The 18,744-nt window shown below is 40.9% G+C and overlaps 1 protein-coding gene and 1 long non-coding RNA gene across 2 annotated transcripts; one reads left to right on the top strand and one right to left on the bottom strand.

The window, feature by feature from the left end:
- Positions 1 to 870: 870 nt before the first annotated feature.
- Positions 871 to 5,498, bottom strand: LOC140932043 (uncharacterized). The gene is made up of 2 exons (XM_073381707.1): positions 4,617 to 5,498; positions 871 to 4,575 (listed from the first exon to the last, which is right to left on the bottom strand). The coding sequence occupies exons 1-2, from the start codon at positions 5,496 to 5,498 to the stop codon at positions 871 to 873; spliced, it is 4,587 nt and encodes a 1,528-aa protein (XP_073237808.1).
- A 6,912-nt stretch (positions 5,499 to 12,410) lies between these two features.
- On the top strand, positions 12,411 to 13,605 carry LOC140929546 (uncharacterized). The gene is made up of 2 exons (XR_012164740.1): positions 12,411 to 12,756; positions 13,176 to 13,605. It is a non-coding gene; the product is annotated as an uncharacterized lncRNA (long non-coding RNA).
- The last annotated feature ends 5,139 nt before the right edge of the window (positions 13,606 to 18,744 follow it).

The raw sequence follows: 18,744 nt of genomic DNA, 5'->3' as shown, positions 1-18,744 counted from the left end.
TTCTTCAAAAGGCGATCGACGGAGCGACGGTTACGAAAGCGTCACTAAAAAAGCCGGTGAAGTCGGCGCTCGCGCTGCATCAAACTTTATCGCGCTCATGTAATCTCCTTCAATTCGTCAAATCTTGGCATCTTTTTCTGGACTGGAATTTTAAAGACTGTATCGAAGTTCAGGAAAAGAAAGTTGTTGTGTTGTGTCGACATTCTCCAAATTACGTGAAATTAGTCATTTTCACGTCGTATTCGTGAAGTGTCGGCAAAGAAATGTACAAAAAAACGTGATGCGCGTGCTAAGCTGTTGTTTTGTCAATTTAAACCTACCGCTTTTTTACCGTTCTCGTTGACGTCGCCGTCGTCGCTACTTAAGCTCCTAAATATTCAACCAAAGGGGCGGCGAATGTAGACTTAAATGTTCATATGTATTTATTCCAAGGAGATTCGGACCAAAGATTCGTTACAAGGATCTGGTTAGACTACGAAAAACAAAACGAGTGTGAATAAAAGGAAGAAAGATGAAAATACTTAGCGACAACATACTTACAGGATTTGAAGGCTCGAAGGAAACGTGAAAAGACTTTAGGCCGTGTGAACGAACAGAACTCGACTAGAACTTTACCTCAAGATTTTCGAGCGAGCACATGCCCCAGACCATAATATTACAACGACATATAAATGACGTAGTTCTTCTACCAGTCCCGCGCGGGCAAAAGACGGAAAAACTTAACAGATACAAGAAGAACGTTTTGAAACCTACATTCCGGCCCCTAAAATCGTAGGCAATAGCAAAGGATTTTAAAGGAAACTTGACCGAAACAAAACGTTAAATCTAACAGTTCTCCAAACATATACAAAGTTCGGATCATAGTTCAGTTCAGCACTGCTTCATTCCCTCTGACATCTCCACTGACTCCAGGAGAACGATCTTATCGACAGGGCGATCATATTGCGAGGTTCTGGTCTTCACCGTTACACTCCTCACATGTTCATCAGTGCTGTTCTTGCGCACACTGGTAATTCGACCAAGAGGCCAAGATGATCTCGGTACTCTATCGTCGACCACAAGTACTATGTCATCAACGGCGAAGTTCCTTGACGGATAAGTCCATTTCTGCCTCTCTTGCAACTGTGGCAAGTACTCTCTAATCCATCTCCGCCAAAACACGTCGGCTAAATATTGAACTTGGCGCCATCTTCTTCGGGAATGGCCATCCTCTTTCCTGAACACACCTGGGGGAAGTCTTGGGCCCGACCGTAGCAACAGCAAATGACTCGGCGTGAGAGCTTCAGAATCTGACGGGTCATCAGATGACTTCGTTATGGGACGCCCATTAACAATTGACTCCACTTCACACATGAGGGTAGTCAACCCTTCATCATCCAGCGGCTGTTCCTTCATAAGTGCAACGAGAATCTTTCTGACAGTTCTAATACAACGTTCCCACACGCCACCGAAATGGGACCCCGATGGTGGGTTAAACAGCCACTTGACATTTCTTTGCAAGAGGAACTCATGGATCTGACTCTTGTTCCAACCAGAGATAGCTTCTCGGAGTTCCTTGCACCCGCCAACAAAATCTGAACCGTTGTCCGACCTCATTACTTCAGGAACACCTCGCCTTGCGATAAAGCGGCGCATGGAGTTCAAGAACGAATCAGTGTCCATACTCTGGGCGACTTCCAAGTGTATGGCTCTGGTCGCCAAACACGTGTACAAGACTCCATAACGCTTAACTTGACTTCTAGCCCTCTTGACCCAAAACGGACCGAAACAATCAACGCCCACAAAACTGAACGGGGGTTTGTTAGGTGTGACTCTGTCAGCAGGAAGATCGGCCATCTTCTGAGTTTTAAACGGAGCCTGTCTTCGCCTACAGCTAAAACAACGGTTTACAACTCTTCTCACCGCGACTCTTCCTTTGATAATCCAGTAACTCTTTCTGATCAAAGAGAGCACATATTCTTGACCAGAATGTCCAGAAAGCAAGTGATAATGCCTGACGATCAAATCTACAACATGATGTTTCTTAGGCAGTATTACAGGGTGTCTTTGCTCCTGTTCAATTGGTGCATGCCTCAATCTTCCTCCCACACACAGCAGGCCATCGCGCAGCTCAGGATCCAACTTGGCGATTGAACTTGATTTCTTGACGGAACCTGTTCTTCTGGCTCGGACTGATTTCTTGAGCTCAACTTTTGATTCTTTACCTTGCAGACACACCAACTCTTCTCTAAAGCATTGCCTTTGTACATACTTCAAGACTTCTATCTCAGCAGAGTGTATTTCTTCTACACTGATAGGACTGGGTATTTCGGAGACGAGTACTTTAGCTGTGCCTTCCTTCCGCCTGCGACACTCGCGCAGAAGATTAGAACGGTAACGCAAGATCCATGCCATCAATTTCTTAAGCTTATACCACGAGGAACAGGACTGCACTGCTCGGTTTAAGAAGTCAGCTTCAGCTGTAGACGCTATTGAGAAAGTTTTCCTTTCCCGTTTCACCTCAGGATCATCTTCCTTTATTTCCACAGAAATTTCAGGTCGCTTAGGCCAGCGGTCCTCTGCTTCCCACAAAAAGGGAGGGCCATTAATCCAGCGGCTTTGGTGGATGATGTCTTCAGCTGAAAGCCCTCTGGACGCATCGTCAGCTGGGTTGGAATCTGTGTCAACATAGTTCCACTGATCTGGTCGCGATCCTTCATGGATTGTTGTAATTCTGTTCGCGACGAACGTCTGAAATCTCTTCTCTTTGTTCGTAATATAGCTCAACACGCACGTGCTGTCCGTCCAAAAGAACTCTTCTTCTAGTGCTACAGCCAACTCATGTTGCATCATCTTGTTCAACCTGGTGGCAACCACAGCAGCTGAAAGCTCCAGACGAGGAATAGTAACTGACTTCTGGGGTGTTTGTCTCGACTTCCCCATCAAAAAGGCACAATGGACATTTCCAGCTTCATTGACGACTCGAAGATAAGTAACAGCACCATAACCTTCACCTGATGCGTCTGAGAAATTGTGAAGTTGGCTAGACACTATGCGCCCAAAGTTCTTGGGCCTTAAACAACGTTCAACGGCGAACTGTTCGAGTTTTGGAAGTTCCTGCAACCAATCTTGCCAACGCTTTAAATCTTCAAGGGGAATTCTATCATCCCAATCCAATCCCTTCCGGCACAGATCACGCAGAATTGCTTTCGCAGGCAGAATTAATGGTGCAACAAACCCTAGAGGGTCATAAATTGAGCTTATGACGGAAAGAATACCCCTCCTCGTTGGGGGTCGGTCCTTCACTGCAATCTTAAAACGGAAGGTATCTGACTGGACATCCCACAGAATGCCGAGGGCACGCTCAACAGGCAAGTTCTCGAGATCGAGCTCCTTGACGGAACTGGCTCTCTCGGATACTGGGACTGACTGGATGACATCGTAGGCATTTGAAACCCATTTCGTTAAGCGGAAACCTCCTTTGGCTAGCAACTGACGTAGCTGATCGACCAGTCGACTTGCTTGTTGGTTATCTTCCACAGACTTCAAGCAGTCATCAACATAGAAATTTCTTCTCACCGTCTGAATGGTGTCTTTATCAAAATGTTCCGCATTGTCTTCAGCCGTTTTCTGCAGTGCATAATTCGCACAACTGGGAGATGAAACTCCCCCGAAAAGGTGAACTAGCATTTGAAATTCTTCTGGTTCTTTGTCCATTTCACCACTCGGCCACCACAGGAAACGGAGGTACCTGCTATCCTCTATTGGTACGCGCACTTGATAAAACATCTTCTCAATGTCAGCCATGATGGCTATGGGCTGTTCTCTAAATCTTGTTAGGACTCCAATGAGCGAGTTGGTTAAATCAGGTCCTTGCAAAATCTGTTGATTGAGCGAGACATTCTGGAATTTTGCGGCACAGTCAAAGACCACCCGGACCTTATCGGGCTTTTGTGGGTGAATGACGGGGTGATGAGGTAGATACCATGAGGGCGAATCCTCTCGCTGACCTTCAGGAACTTTCTGTGCATGTCCTTTGTCAAACAAGTCATCCATAAATAAAGAATACTTCCGGTGTAGTTGGGGATCCTTCAGCAGCCTCTTCTTCAGCAACCCAAGACGATGTTCAGCGACGATCTTGTTGTTGGGCAGATCTGGAGGGAAGACCTTCCAAGGAAGCGCAACTTCGTAATGACCACCGCGGAGCTCAGCAGAATCCTCCATTATGACAAGGGCTCTCTTGTCATCTTGAGACAATCCTTTCTCAATGCTGAACTGCGAATCATTAAATTCCATTTCACAGAAACGTACAAACTGCTGGTCCAAGACAACATGAGACTGGATACGGTTTGAAGTACGGGCTGCCTTACTTGCCCTACCGAGTGGGCCATTGATGGTCCATCCTAGCAGTGTTCGCACGGCATAAGGACCACCATCTTCACTTCTCTGCACTTCATGAGGTTCAAGAAGTTTGGGCACATCATTACCTATGAGCAATTCGATGTCGGCATCAATGCAAGGTAGGTCGATATCTTTCAGGTAGAACCACCTTTCCACATCACTTTGAACCGGCATATCATCAACGGTGACTGGAAGCTTGACTCGTGAGAAAACATTTGACAGTTCAACGACATTACGTCCTTGCAGATCAGAAACTGATGAACTGGAGCTTCCACAGTTTCCTTCTCTTCGACTTGACCTGGAGTGGAAGTTGCAAATTGACCTGCTAGTGTCAGTGTGTGACTTTCTTGGCCTTCAGGCATATCCACGGTGCTCTCTTTCTTGGTTGCATGTAAAGTCGGTAACTGACTTGACAGTGTTGACAGACGTCGCTCCTCACAATAACTGTACACCCTTTCTTCAGCGTCGGCCTTTGCTAACTTAGTTTCCAACTCAAAATTCTCTTTCTTCTGCTTCAACAAGAGTTCTTCTAACTGAATGTCCTGCCGTGTCTTCAATGCAGCTACTTCCACTGACAAGGCAGCTTTCTTAGCAGAGGCTCTCAACCCTGCACTTGAAGCGGTGCTTGACTGTGAGAGACTGGAACTAGCGCTAGATTTAGACTTGCGCCTCCTAGAACTTGCAGCAGACTTCGATTTCGTAGAACTAATATTACTGATAGAGTCTTCCGGATGAAGACTGATGGCAAGATCTAATTCTTCTTGGAGCTTAAACTGAGCAGATTGCAACCAGACATCAAATGACTGAAACACCGCAGTTCCCATACGTTTCACTGATTCAAAATACTCGATCGAGTCCCGAATTGCACTTTCATCAGTCAACTCAGCGTGATACTTATCATGTGCTTCGTTAAAATGTCTCATAGCTACTTCTAAATCAAGAAACTTCGCTCTAACCTGATCAACATTGTCAGAGCTCTTCATTAGCTCAAGTAATTCGCGCTGTCTTTTGGTGACGGCCGCCTTTGAACCGGACCTACTACGCTTCAAGCGAAGAATTCTCTCGTGAACGGCTCCATCGACGTCGACAGTTTTGGTTTTCAACCCACGTAAGTCCATCTCACTCTACAATCGATCCACAAGCGAAGAAACAAATTATCGATAACACCAATCAATCAAAGAACGGATAAATCCATGGCACAATCGACGAAAATCCAAGACGATCCACAGCGAAACCAGCGTATCCTTCTAACGCAAATGTAGACTTAAATGTTCATATGAATTTATTCCAAGGAGATTCGGACCAAAGATTCGTTACAAGGATCTGGTTAGACTACGAAAAACAAAACGAGTGTGAATAAAAGGAAGAAAGATGAAAATACTTAGCGACAACATACTTACAGGATTTGAAGGCTCGAAGGAAACGTGAAAAGACTTTAGGCCGTGTGAACGAACAGAACTCGACTAGAACTTTACCTCAAGATTTTCGAGCGAGCACATGCCCCAGACCATAATATTACAACGACATATAAATGACGTAGTTCTTCTACCAGTCCCGCGCGGGCAAAAGACGGAAAAACTTAACAGATACAAGAAGAACGTTTTGAAACCTACAGCGAACCCCTTTCCAGTCTGCTGAGTAGACTTTAATGTTTTTATGCCTTCTTGTCGACTTAGATATACCTCGCTGCTATTTATTCAAGTACTGCATTGATCGAGCTCGTTTACCGGTCTGGTAATAATCAAACAGTCACACACCTCATTGAGTTAATGGCTATGAGGGAGTCCCCAAAGCCGCATTAAATAGAAAAATAACAAATTAAATCATTAACAATTTATTTCAGAGGAGAAAAGGTAACTGGACCAGTAAAGGTGATGGCAAACAAAACGCACAAGAAAAAACAAAAATCAGAAAAAATGAACTGCACTTGTCGGACTTCAAGTTAGAATGACAATGGAGCGATAGACAGATGGGTCTGAAAAACGTAGCCCGCCCTGGTCGCCTAATTGAGCGCCGCTCAGATAAAATATGAGATAAACTCTATATGAAATATATGAAATAGTTATTGTTATCTGAGGTAAAACTTGTAGGATATTCTTGCTTATTATTCATTCAAAATATTTCCCCGATTCTGATTGGGTCAGATTACAGCCCTCCCAAGAGAAATTGAAAACAATGCTTATGCAAAATTTTAGTGGGCAAATAAGGTGCACTATGGGAAATGTGGAAGTGGCGTATACGACTTGATTTTTCCTCGTTTTAACATGTACAAGTCAAAGAGGTCTATCCACTTGCGTGATGAAAGGTTCCCTCTAATTTTTTTTCTTCTTCTTTTGTTTTCATGTCCCTTTCATTGTTGTAGAGACGCGCCTATTACGTTTCTCGATGGCCGAATAAATGCTTGAGAGGTTTGCTTATAGTTCCTGATACATTTTAACCTTTTTGGTCCTTGCAGGAGTAAGGATTAACACGGTCGGTTAGTGTGCGGCCTTCTGTGTGATCGATTCCCAAGTGTGACCTCAAACCCTTGTTTCGACTTCTTTTTCCTTTCCATGTAGCTTAAAGTAGCTTAAAATACCGTAAATCGGAGCACTAATGGAGAAACGGGGGTAAACTGAGCGAACCGTCGACCTCAGGTTTGTTAATCAAATCATGGCTGTTAAGCTAAAGGTTACTGACGGAAATGCATGTAAGGACCTTTACCTTTTATCATGAAAATGCGGTTTTCCGAACCTCCTTGACAAAAGCAAGTTGTTTGAATTATCAGGAGGTTTAAAAAATCGAGGGTGTGAGAATCGGGATTGCTGTATGTATTTAGATTTCCTGCCTAGAACAGGAAACGTTTGGCCGCACAGGGCCTTCGCTAATACTAAGAGCCGCTTAGAGAGTGAACAAATCTTTGACGAAATTTGTTAACAATTGTTTCGCTGGTGTAGTAGCAGTGACATCTGCGTCAAAATCTCCAGATTTACGAGCCAATTTTCTATGATGAAGTGGCTTTGGAAAATATTTTGTCTGTCAGCTCACAGATCAACAAAACTGCTATGTTGACTTGTATGAATTTCCCCAAACAACGGTGTTTTGCTTTAGCATCTTCTTTATCAACCCACCTACACCAAAAATATCTAGATATGACAATGTTTTTGTCACAAGATACAAATAGGATTTTGCAAACGGGTGTAAGAAATGTTATCAAAGACTCAAAAAAAAAAATCCTATGCAGAATTTTCATTCCTTTCACTGATTCCTTTCACATTTTTTATCTGCTTATTTTCTATTCGGAGAAATTCTAAACTCAAATCTGAAGTTTGCCGTTTGCCGAAACGTGACCCTTAATCTCTCTGATATCGGCACAAAAACGCGAAGGATACACGATAGCAAGTGACCCTAGACAAAAAGTTTAAAGAATTTCTTTAAACTCCTTAAACTTAAGCGAAAAAAGATAGCATTTTGTACCATCTCAGAACATTGGTGGATCACTCCAAATTATTTTGCATTTGTAATTCGTATGACTACTTTATGTCGATTATGACATCTTCACTCCATGCATGCATTTTGCGCCTGATGATAATAAAGGTTTCTCTATTTTTTTCTTTTTCGGTAAGTGATATTGTAGTCGCCCCTAAATACCTTAAATTGGCTTTTTTGATTACTTAAACCAGGGTAGCAAGGGGGATGGGGGGGGGTACGTATCACGCATCACGCCGATTTCTTTTAAGCTATCACGCATCACGGAAAAATAAAATAAAATATCAACTACTTATACCTCTTATTAGCCGAGTTTTCGGTCCGTACTGTAAATTACGGACCGAGTTTTTTTCCATCGATTTATGGCCTAAGCGCGAAGCGCGCGGGCCATAAATCGATCGAAAAAAACGAGAATCCGTAATTTACAGTACGGACGGAAAAAACGAGGCTAATAAGATGTTTATTATAAGGCTTCTTCCTGTTTTGGGGACCAGAAACAAGTGCAGGACGCACGATTTGACAGTCATTTGACAGGCGTCAAAAAAGAAAGTTTTTATTGGCGCACGAAAACAATAGCACATAACAAAGGCTTTCCGAGAAAGTAAAAACAAATTTGCCATGTTGAAAAAGTTTATTCGGTCAAAACTAAGAGCACTGTAAGTTTTAGCTCTTTAATGTAACGCTGGAGTATTTTGGAAACTGGACACTGTGTCTGTCTAGAAGCCGTTTCCATCTATCTTCCGTTTGGCAAAAGGCAAAGAAGCTTTTCAAGGTAAGTTTGTTGTCATTGTCGAAGGATTTGCTCGTTAATTGTTTTTGGGAAAACCTCTCTTTCTGCCAGTTCATTCTCGTCTTCAGTTGTGAACTGCGTTTAAATTTTCAAACACTGGCAAGAATTCTCTTCCTCGCTACGGTTACGATTCAGTTTCTACAACAGCTTCGTTCTCATTAAAAACAAATCTAGGTTAAAATTTAGAAAGGCAAAGTCAACATCCCAGTCCTCAAGGTTTACATACATATTTCAAAGTTTATTCTGTGGAAACTAAGAGCACTGTAAGTATTCACTCGTTAATGTGACGCTGGAGTCTTTTGGAAACTGGACATTATTGTGTCTGGCTCGAACTCGCTTCTATCTTTCTTTCGTTGTTCTTTGTAAAAACACTGCAAATGGCAAAGAAGCTTGTCAAGATGATCGGGTGCAGGTATGTTTGTTACCATATTTGTTGAAGGAATTGCTCATTTTCTCTTAGGCAAAACATTTCGAATCTCTGTCAGTCGATTTTCAAACACTGACTAGAATCCTCGTCGATAAGATTACGAGTTAGTTTCTTCATCGCCTTCGTTCACAAATAAACACAATTTAAAATGTTGAAGGCCAAAGTCAACATCCAAGTCTTCAAGGTTGACAGGCGTCTTATAACTTTATTTAAACCTTTTTTCTGAGGTAAAGAGATTCTCCGAAATGAGCATTTTCTTTAAAAATTTTGGTATGGTTTTTGTCATCATAATTTGGACGAAACAAAAAGATCGGAGCAATGTGAAGGGTTCGTACGCGTTTTGAAAACCTTTGAAAGCCTTGAATTTTAAGAGTCCTTTTTCAAGGCCTTGAAAGTCCTTGAAATTCTCTTTCGTTCATTTTGGTCCTTGGAAGTCATTGAATTTTAATCGAAGAACATCTGATAAGAAGCACGGTCATTATTGTCTTGTTCATTACGGGAGGCAGATCTTTGATAAGCACTCACAAACGAATTTTCATTTTAAAAAAAATGGTTTTCATTAAGGAAAAAGGCCCATTATTATCAGAATATTTTTATTCTTTATTTGGCACCTGTGTTAATAGTAATAAATAATAAGGTCCTTGAAATTTAAAAATGTGGAACTTGAAAGTCGTTGAAAAGTACTTGAATTTTACGGCAGAAAAACTGTACGAACCGTGAATGTGTCGACTTAACAGGACGTTAGCCTTTTTTTCCAAAAAACGTTTACTGAAAATGATTATTCGTTGGAGAATGTTCGATTGTAACGGCAAATGTGATCGAAGGTGTTTAAAACATTCCAAAACCAGACAAAATGGCTGCCATCAAAATGGTGATATCTTTGTTCTAAAAGTATTAAGTGAACTATTCAAACGGCGTCAAACGGTTTTGAGAACAAGGGAGAGTCGAGGCGATGTTAAACGATAGTGTATACCAAGTTACATTTATGTCAGTACTTGTCAATGACATTTGTGATCTCTTTGAACGTTCTCAACTGAAAGGTGGCGTTCCACTGGGATTATCCGGATCAGGATCAGTGATCCAAGATCGCTCGGATTATAGCAAACAAGGTTGATTTACCATCTACCATGATCCGAGTGATCTTGGATCACTGATCCAGATCCCTATCATCCCAATGGATCGCACCCGTAGTTCAACTAACCAGTCAATCCGACACAACAAAAAAGTTCAAAGATATACACTATACACGTAGTCGACTGTCTGCGCTGGTAAACACTGTAAGAACTAACACCGATGATCTTGTGATCTCGACATAACATAATTTTGATAGAACTGACACAACCCTCTAAAAATTCTTCTCTCTCTACGAGAAGAAATATCAAAATTGTCCAAATTAGTACAATACAATCTAACAGCACTATTTTTAATGTCAAGTGGATTAACTCTTTTCCTGACACCTATAGATTTCTTCTACTTCCTTTCACTGATTATGAGCCCTAAAATATAGATTTAATCATTTTTATCAACGGTAATATGCGATTTTTTATGGGCTTCAATATCAGCTGTAAAACCTATACGATACATAAACTGCAGCAAACCTTTTTTCCGAGGTAAAGAGATTCAGAGCTCCGAAATGAGCATTTTCTTTAAACATTTTGGTCCGTATACCAAGTTACGGACAGCAAACTGACAAATCGCATGGCGAAAACAGACTCAGCCATATAATAATAACCATTATCCTATCATTATTATTTGATCTGAGGAAGTCGGAGGTCGAGGAATGAGGAAAAACGGCAAGAAGTTGGTGTCATAAACATCTATTTTTAATATATCTGCTTCTAGTTTCAAATGATATTAATAATCACTTTTATAATAATATTCATGACAAAATAATTTATCGATTCTAAACACAGTGTCGGTGCCTCCTAAAATGTATTTCTCTCGCATAATATAAATATAATTTATTTCATTATTTTTGTCATTCGATAGCAATTACTTACGTTTTATTTACTTTAAATAGGAGTCAAAATGTTATGATTACCTATACATATTGCATGTACAACTAAAGATGTTGTTTACATTGAAGCTATTCAAATTACTTTATACTCTACATAAATAAAACATTGAATCTGGCACCAGAAATGGATAAGCTTACAGATCGAAAATCATCGTAAAGGTACTCCAGACCTATAGCTCTGAAGCATGGCCATCTTTTAAGAGTAGCAAATCACCAGAGCTTTCATATAAAAGATTTTATTGCATTTATTCTTTGCTTGTCTCGAGATCTCCCAAATCCAGTCACCCTCCATACGAAGGACGAGCATTCTTCATTCAATCTCGCAGTTGTCTTGCTTTGTTCATCCACTTTGCTACTACGAGTACATTTGACAGCTCTCAGTTCTTGTACCTGCTTCTGAAAAAAATTCGAGTTTTTCTGTTGCTTCTTTTAAATTCTTAAGCGTTAACACGAGGTGAAGAGTCGTTGTGGTCTGAAGGTGACCTTCTACTTCCTTTCACTGAATCTGAGCCATAAAATATAGCTTTAATCATTTTTATCAACAGTAATTTGCGATTTGTTATGGGCTTCAATATCAGCTGTAAAACCTACACGATGCATAAACTGCAGCAAAATCTATAGGTGTCAGGAAAAGAGTTAATCCACTTGACATTAAAAATAGTACTATTAGATTGTATTGTACTAATTTGGTCAAATGTGATTTTTCTTCTCGTAGAGAGAGAAGAATTTTTAGAGGGTTGTGTCGGTTCTATCAAAATTATGTTATGTCGAGATCACAAGATCATCGGTGTTAGTTCTTACAGTGTTTACCAGCGCAGACAGTCGACTACGTGTATAGTGTATATCTTTGAACTTTTCTGTTGAGTCGGATTGACTGGTTAGTTGAACTACGGGTGCGATCCATTGGGATGATAGGGATCTGGATCAGTGATCCAAGATCACTCGGATCATGGTAGATGGTAAATCAACCTTGTTTGCTATAATCCGAGTGATCTTGGATCACTGATCCTGATCCGGATAATCCCAGTGGAACGCCACCTTTCAGTTGAGAACGTTCAAAGAGATCACAAATGTCATTGACAAGTACTGACATAAATGTAACTTGGTATACACTATTGGGATGATAGGGATCTGGATCAGTGATCAGTCTTCTTTCTTTAAGCACATTGAGTTCACCTTTGCCGCCATTTTGTTTGTTCTGATCTTGTACCCAGGTCCTCTCACCCTTTGTCTTGGCTGCCATTTTGAATAAATTTTTCACTCTCCGTGGACAAATCGGTCACGTGATTTCTGGTGTGTGCCAGGGTCTTCTCTCCTGCCGCCGACAGGGCTGAATAACGTACTACGCATGTCCGTGACATCACTTGTTTACTAGTCTAGCCCGTGCGCGAAGCACTCGCGCAAAGTGAAATTCTAGCATCTGGGACCATTTTATCTTCGACCATCTAAACTCATATTTGTGAATGCCAACAAAGGAGAAATTCTACGAATACGTTAGAAATGCAACTCATGGAATGAAATGTTATGTAATCCAGGGATCAAGGAAAATGTTTTTGACCGTCCCGGCGAAGGTTTTTCATTGTTTTGATGCAGATCGTCAGTAAGTTTGCAGAAAGATGACTGAGAAATTAAAAAAGAGCAATGTGCTGGAGTTTGGGCGACTTTTCTTCGATGGTACGTAAACGATTTACTTAAACATTACTTTATTCTGGTTAAGGAGGAGCAAATATTTGTAATGTAGGCCGAGCGATAACAGTTGTTGACCGTTTCTTTTGACTTGGTGGCAAGAAAGCCGGCTTTGAGCGCGATGATACCATCAGACACAAGAAGTCATGAAAGTCATAAACTTAGTTACAAATCTTAGTGCGATCAAAGAAGCTTTTACGTACCTCTAGCCGGCTTAGAGGCGCTGGTCGAGCTGTAGAATCAGTATTTATTCGGTAAAGTTTGTTTAAAATTTAATTTGTACCTTTAAGCTTATTAGTGAATAAACCTTTAAAGTTCAAAGCTGTTGAACTTTTGGGAAACAATCACAAGTTGGCTCAGCTCTATGTGAGTTTTCATATTAACTATAGGTTTTCCTTTCATGACAGGTTTGAATGAAGCAGAAGAATCAAGGAATGAAGATCTAGACTTCGAAGAGAAAAATAAATGAAAGTTTGTAAAGAGTCAGATTGTGCTTCTCCCTGGAATGAAGCTTTTTAGAGAACTTCAAGTCATTGATACTTTTACCAGCAAGCATCGACTGTATTACTTGCCCATTTACTCTTTTCAACATTAATTTTGCCTGTTGTCATATACAAAAATTTATAATAGCTCTTTTGAGCTGAGCCAAGAATGAGTCATAAAGGGAAACAAGTTTGGAAGAAAGAACTTGATTGAATTCGAAACCTCAGTGATTGTTTTGTGTTCTTACAGTTCTTATAGTGAAACCAAGCGAGATATAACAAGAGAAATAACTAAAGGACGATCATTCAAGGAAAAACAAAGATAAATAAAATTTACCTTTAATGCTGACACTGATATGATGTCCGGACGATTTCTTAGAACTGATAACATATTGATAATCTGTACTTTCATGTGTTTACGCTTGAAAATGTACACATTCGAATGAAAGAACTGTTTTCGGCTTCGTCCGTGCATCTTCTTTTGTTCAAAAGGGAAAAAATTACGAAGGTGGAAACGATAATTCAGTAAAGTATGAAATAATCTACCTTTAGTTTAAATGGGAACCTTGAATATTCGGAAACCACCTTAATAATCGCCAAAATGTGAGGATGTTTTGAAAATCCTTTTGCAAACGATACTATTTATAGCGGGGACGCTTCTTTCCTGCGTCTTCTTTTGTTCATAGAAGAAAGTAGAAGAAAAATTACAAAGGTAGAAACGAGAATTAAATAAAGTATGAAATAATCTACCTTTAGTTTAAATGGGAGCCTTGAATATTCAGAATCCACCTTAATAATCGCCAAAATGTGTGAACGTTGTGAAAATCCCTTTGAAAACGACACTAGGTTAGATTCCAGACCTCTCCCGTCTCGGCACATGCGCAGACCTTGTTCAGCTCTGTCCCTGCCGCCGCCATATTGGAAAACGAGAAGACCCTGGGGACGAGGTTGCCTCGCCGTTGGTGACATTTCGCAAGAAGGAGCGTCTGCGACTCAGCGACAGAAATTCCATACTGATGACGTAAAATCTGTCCGTAATCCGGTCATAAGCGCTGATTGCACGACGGAGTAGTTAAATTGCTTAAGCTATTGGTTACGAATGACAGACAAAATACAAAAGGCTACAGAGGTCAATGTAAACACCATGAATCTTTAATAAAACAGTCAATATTTGTAGAATATATTCTTCCCTAGAATAAGCATTTAAATTTTGCCGGAGCTCATTCGCAGAAGAACACACCACTTTACCAAAATCAACTAAAATAACCGTAGAATTAAACAGATTTGCATTTGGAACCCCATTACTACCGTGTAAACATTGATTTACGTCATCAGTGATGGAATTTCTGTCACTGAGTCGCAGACGTTCCTCCTCGCGAAACGTCCGCATCGGCGAGGAACGAGGAGAGTTACGGCTGTTTTCGAAAGCTATATACATGACAAACTAAAGTTTACCAAGTTTACCACCCTGCAGTGCCAGCTCGTGAAGTTTTGTATCTGAGCTGAAGTCTTGAAAACAAAATTGTGGGAAAAGTCAAATTTGAGAGTCCCGAAGGTGTCCTCACTAAAGCACGAGTTCTAAGCAAGATATGTAATCATGGTAACAATGGTTAATAACATTCCAAGCTTTACCTTTGTTTTTAAGCTGCAATGTTTTCAAGGATTTTTGAGGCAAAAATATAGTGCAAAAGAGATTCAGTTTAAAATGTCTGAAATGTGGTTGAAATTTCTAAAGAGTTCCTTATTTTTATTGATTTAAAATATTACTGAAACAAGGTTAACTACCATTCAGAGCCCGTTTGTTACTTTTGGATAAACATTCTGTTCGCAGTCTGCGTGCCACACGTGCATGTGAACACTTTAAATTAAGTGCTCACCTTTTATCCAGCTATGAATATCTCGTGAAACCCGTCGATCGATATCAGTCGTTGTACTTCGTGCATACGCTTTAAATAAATCAGGGGCACCCAACGACTGTTTCCTCCTAAATGTATTGAAAACACTTTTTAAGCTTTCTAGAGTACTTTCAGATATTTAGAAATGAATTCTAAGCGGCGCTATAAAATTTGTATCTTTTCGGTCATCCTGGGGCAACTTCAATTTTGAGTCTTTTCGAATTACAAGCCTGGTTTCAGTACCATTTTCCCCGAACATTTTACTGGTGCTATTTAACGTTTTCCGAAAGTGAAAATTCCTCTCTCCATCGCATTTTCGAATGCAAAATTTTTAGGTTTCCTTTGTTTACGAAAAAAAGCTTAACCTGAGGAGCGGTGATGCGAAAATTTAAACTTTACAAAATACCGAACGGATATTTTACAGAGAACAATCTTTGGGTTCCCCTGATTAAATCTATAACAATGAGCCCAACGTGGCTCTCGCGACCTTAAAATGTGCCACAGAGTCAGTGACTTACCGACTAGTGAAAAGCCCTTGTGTCGAGAAAAGTAATCGCCTTAGTTCGGCCGAGTCAAAAACGAGCCCCTTGCTTCCATCAACTATTTCGAGCCTGGGGTCAACTTCCGTAGTTCAATGAAAAGCTCTATGTTCATAGCTAAATCAGGTTTGTGAAAAAGGTCAGACTTGACAAGTGTGTCTCTCCAAAACCCAAGCTGTCTCCATTATTAATTTATGAACTATGTCTGTGAAACGCCGGCATGTAATTTCCCTAGACTACGCTCAATGATCGAGGATAATGACGAACATAAAAGAGATCATCTTACAAAATTTCTCGATTTCAGTCTTTTCCATTACTTGTACATAACCGACTTATTTTTTAAAAAAACTTCTCAAAATACCTATTTAGCGTAATTCTTTCATATTCAGATGAAAATACAAACCTTGAGATGTACCGCCCTAAGCAACCTTTGCAAAATCTATGACCACATCTAGTGAGAACCGGATCTCGTAAAGTCGATTGGCAAATGGAACATTGCAAATCGTCGTCAACAAGAGAAACAAATACTTCGTCATAACCACAAGGCAAGTCGGTGTGTTTTTTCGGTGCTTCTGCAATTGAAACACTTATTTCCGCCATGTCTAAAGGTGTACGACTAATTCGTCGCGCAGAGCATTGTCATAATGGGGCCGCGCGGGGTGGTTGCAGTGATCAAATCAAAAAGTCTTTCATTCTTCGGCCGTGAACCACGTCACCGAGGCCTAATTTGTTGCCAAAGCACACCATTTTAATGCATACAAAGAATCACCGCGATAGAACTATGACCGTTTTCGCCTTCTTTCTTATTTTCTTTATTTCTGAACATTTTTGATAAATGATCCTTGCCTGTCGATGAAAGCCAGAGTGCGTTCGGTACCGATTATGCAAATCAACGATGTACTCGTTGCTAAAAACAGTAAAAACATTGCCAGAAACATTTGAATCGTGACCCTTTCAAGCTTTTTGTTGATCCTTTCGTTAACTAAAATAATCGGCGAAGAGTTCCAAATTTTCCCGTGGAATGAAATATTTTAGAACTCAAAAGCCTGTCGGCATGAACACAGATGTCAGGTTTATTCGAGGTCTTTCATTTGCAACAAACGCGTAAGGCTGCAACATTTACTCACTGAATTCTGTTATTTCTTTGTTTAACACAAATGAAAAATTCTAACAAGCAAGTGCGACCACCTTTTGTTTCACAAATCAAACAAAGGGAATCCACAGAACATTGTTATGCTCTTTTCGCAAAAGCGGGCTACACGATCAAAACCTTCTTCGTGACGTAGACAACGTAGACTGGGTTACGTGCAATGGCTGCCAAATAGAAAGGACCATGAAGCTCAACCTCATATCAAAGTTTGATTTTAAAATAAAGTCGCCGTTTTACTCTACTATAAACACACGATACTTTCCCTCTTGAAAGAAAATTCAGAGAATGTCCCTTGCTTACCAGATCGTCGACATGAAAAATACTCCAGGCTTGGTATTAACAGTTATTCACGAAGAGTGGCACAGAAAGCTATTCCATGACGGAGATGACGATCCACTTTCAAGATCGACGACACTATTACACTTTAAACAGTCTTAAACGTACGCAGTTCAGCGCGGTCAAAACAAGTGGCTAACGAGGCCTCGTAATGATAAAACAAAACCGATTTAAATGAAGTCAAGGACACTAAACGAAAATCGAGTTCGTCAGCGAGACAGTTCCAAATTCTACATGCTCTAGCGAGAAAAGATTTCTGGTAAGTAGTGGTCTTGCGTTTGTTAGGTATGTATTTATTAATATTGGTAATAGTGGATCTATAGTCCTTCTGGACTTGCGAACATCATGAAGGTAGGACAGAGGTGTTTACGTTGACCAAACCATGTGTCATTTTGAAAAAGAAGATAAGGTCCAATAGCAAATAGGTAAAAGACTTAAAGTTTGTAGCTTGTAGTTGAAGAATAAGGTAGGCTTAAAATAAACCTACTTGCGCCTCTTTGAATGCGCTCAAGTTTAGCAGTGAGTTCGATGGACTGCGGTGCCCAGATTTGAGTGGCGTATCCCAAATGAGGTCGTACTAAGCCTAAGAACAGCGTTCGTCTTACTGCGGTGCCAAGGATGAACCTCGTGTTTCTCTTGATGTAACCAAGTAGTTTGTTGGCACGCACAGATTGTTCGTATACTTGCTTGTTCCATGTCAGACCATTAATAATCCATACACACAGATCTTTTCCTGCGGTGCACGTTCCGAGCAGGGAGTTATTAAGTTTGTAGGTGGACATTGTAGACTTTGGTTTTTTTTTTGTTACGCGCTGAGCCTTGCACTTTGCTTCGTTTAAGGCGAGACCAGATGTTTGGGACCAAGTTTCAAGCCTTCCACGGTCTTTCTGGATGGAAGAGGCATCGCCTAAGATCCTAATCTCTCTGAATATTTTTGTGTCATCGGCAAACATTAACACTCGACTGCTAGAAACAACATCGGGAAGGTCATTAACTTATAGTTGTGAGAGGGCCAGTCCAGGTATAGAACCCTGAGGAACTCCAGAAGTAACAGGAAGCTCCTTCGAAGTGGCGCCGAGTGTCGTGACGCGTTGGCGGCGACCCGTTGGGCAGGGAATCTGGAATCAATTGAGCAGCTTGCCACCAAAGCCGACTAGGTTTAGCTTGTGGACGAGGCGTCCGTAGTTGACTTTGTCGAAGGCCTTCGACATATCGAGGTAGATGGTATCAACCTTACTGCTGTTGTCTAAAGGTGAGCCAACGTATTCAAAAGCCTCAAGGAGGTTGTTGACGCACGATCTTCCAGTGCAAAAGCCACTTTGGAGAGGTGAAATTAATTGATACAGATGGACCTTGATGCCATTCAACACACAACGCTCCAAGACTTTGGAAACTATTGGCAATAAAGAGGTGGGACGGTAATTTTCCACGTGATCTTTTGCACCCTCTGGACAGGTGCGACATTGGCCAGTTTCCAGTCGCTAGGAAAGGACCCTAGTTGGAGCGGTTTGTTGAAGATCATGAAGCGATTACCGGGGCAGTCTCTCGTTCAATGATCTGAATGATACAGTGCT

This window comes from Porites lutea, chromosome 3 (genome assembly GCF_958299795.1).
Source record: "Porites lutea chromosome 3, jaPorLute2.1, whole genome shotgun sequence".
Taxonomy (NCBI): Eukaryota; Metazoa; Cnidaria; class Anthozoa; order Scleractinia; family Poritidae; genus Porites; species Porites lutea.
Note: the sequence above shows the minus strand (reverse complement) of the source record. Positions and strands in the feature narration are given on the sequence as shown.

Coding starts and splice junctions, on each gene's coding strand:
- LOC140932043 (XM_073381707.1), bottom strand. CDS start 5,498: ATGGACTTACGTGGGTTGAAAACCAAAACTGTCGACGTCGATGGAGCC. Junction 4,576..4,616: donor AGTTTCTGATCTGCAAGGAC/GTAATGTCGTTG, acceptor TCACGAGTCAAG/CTTCCAGTCACCGTTGATGA.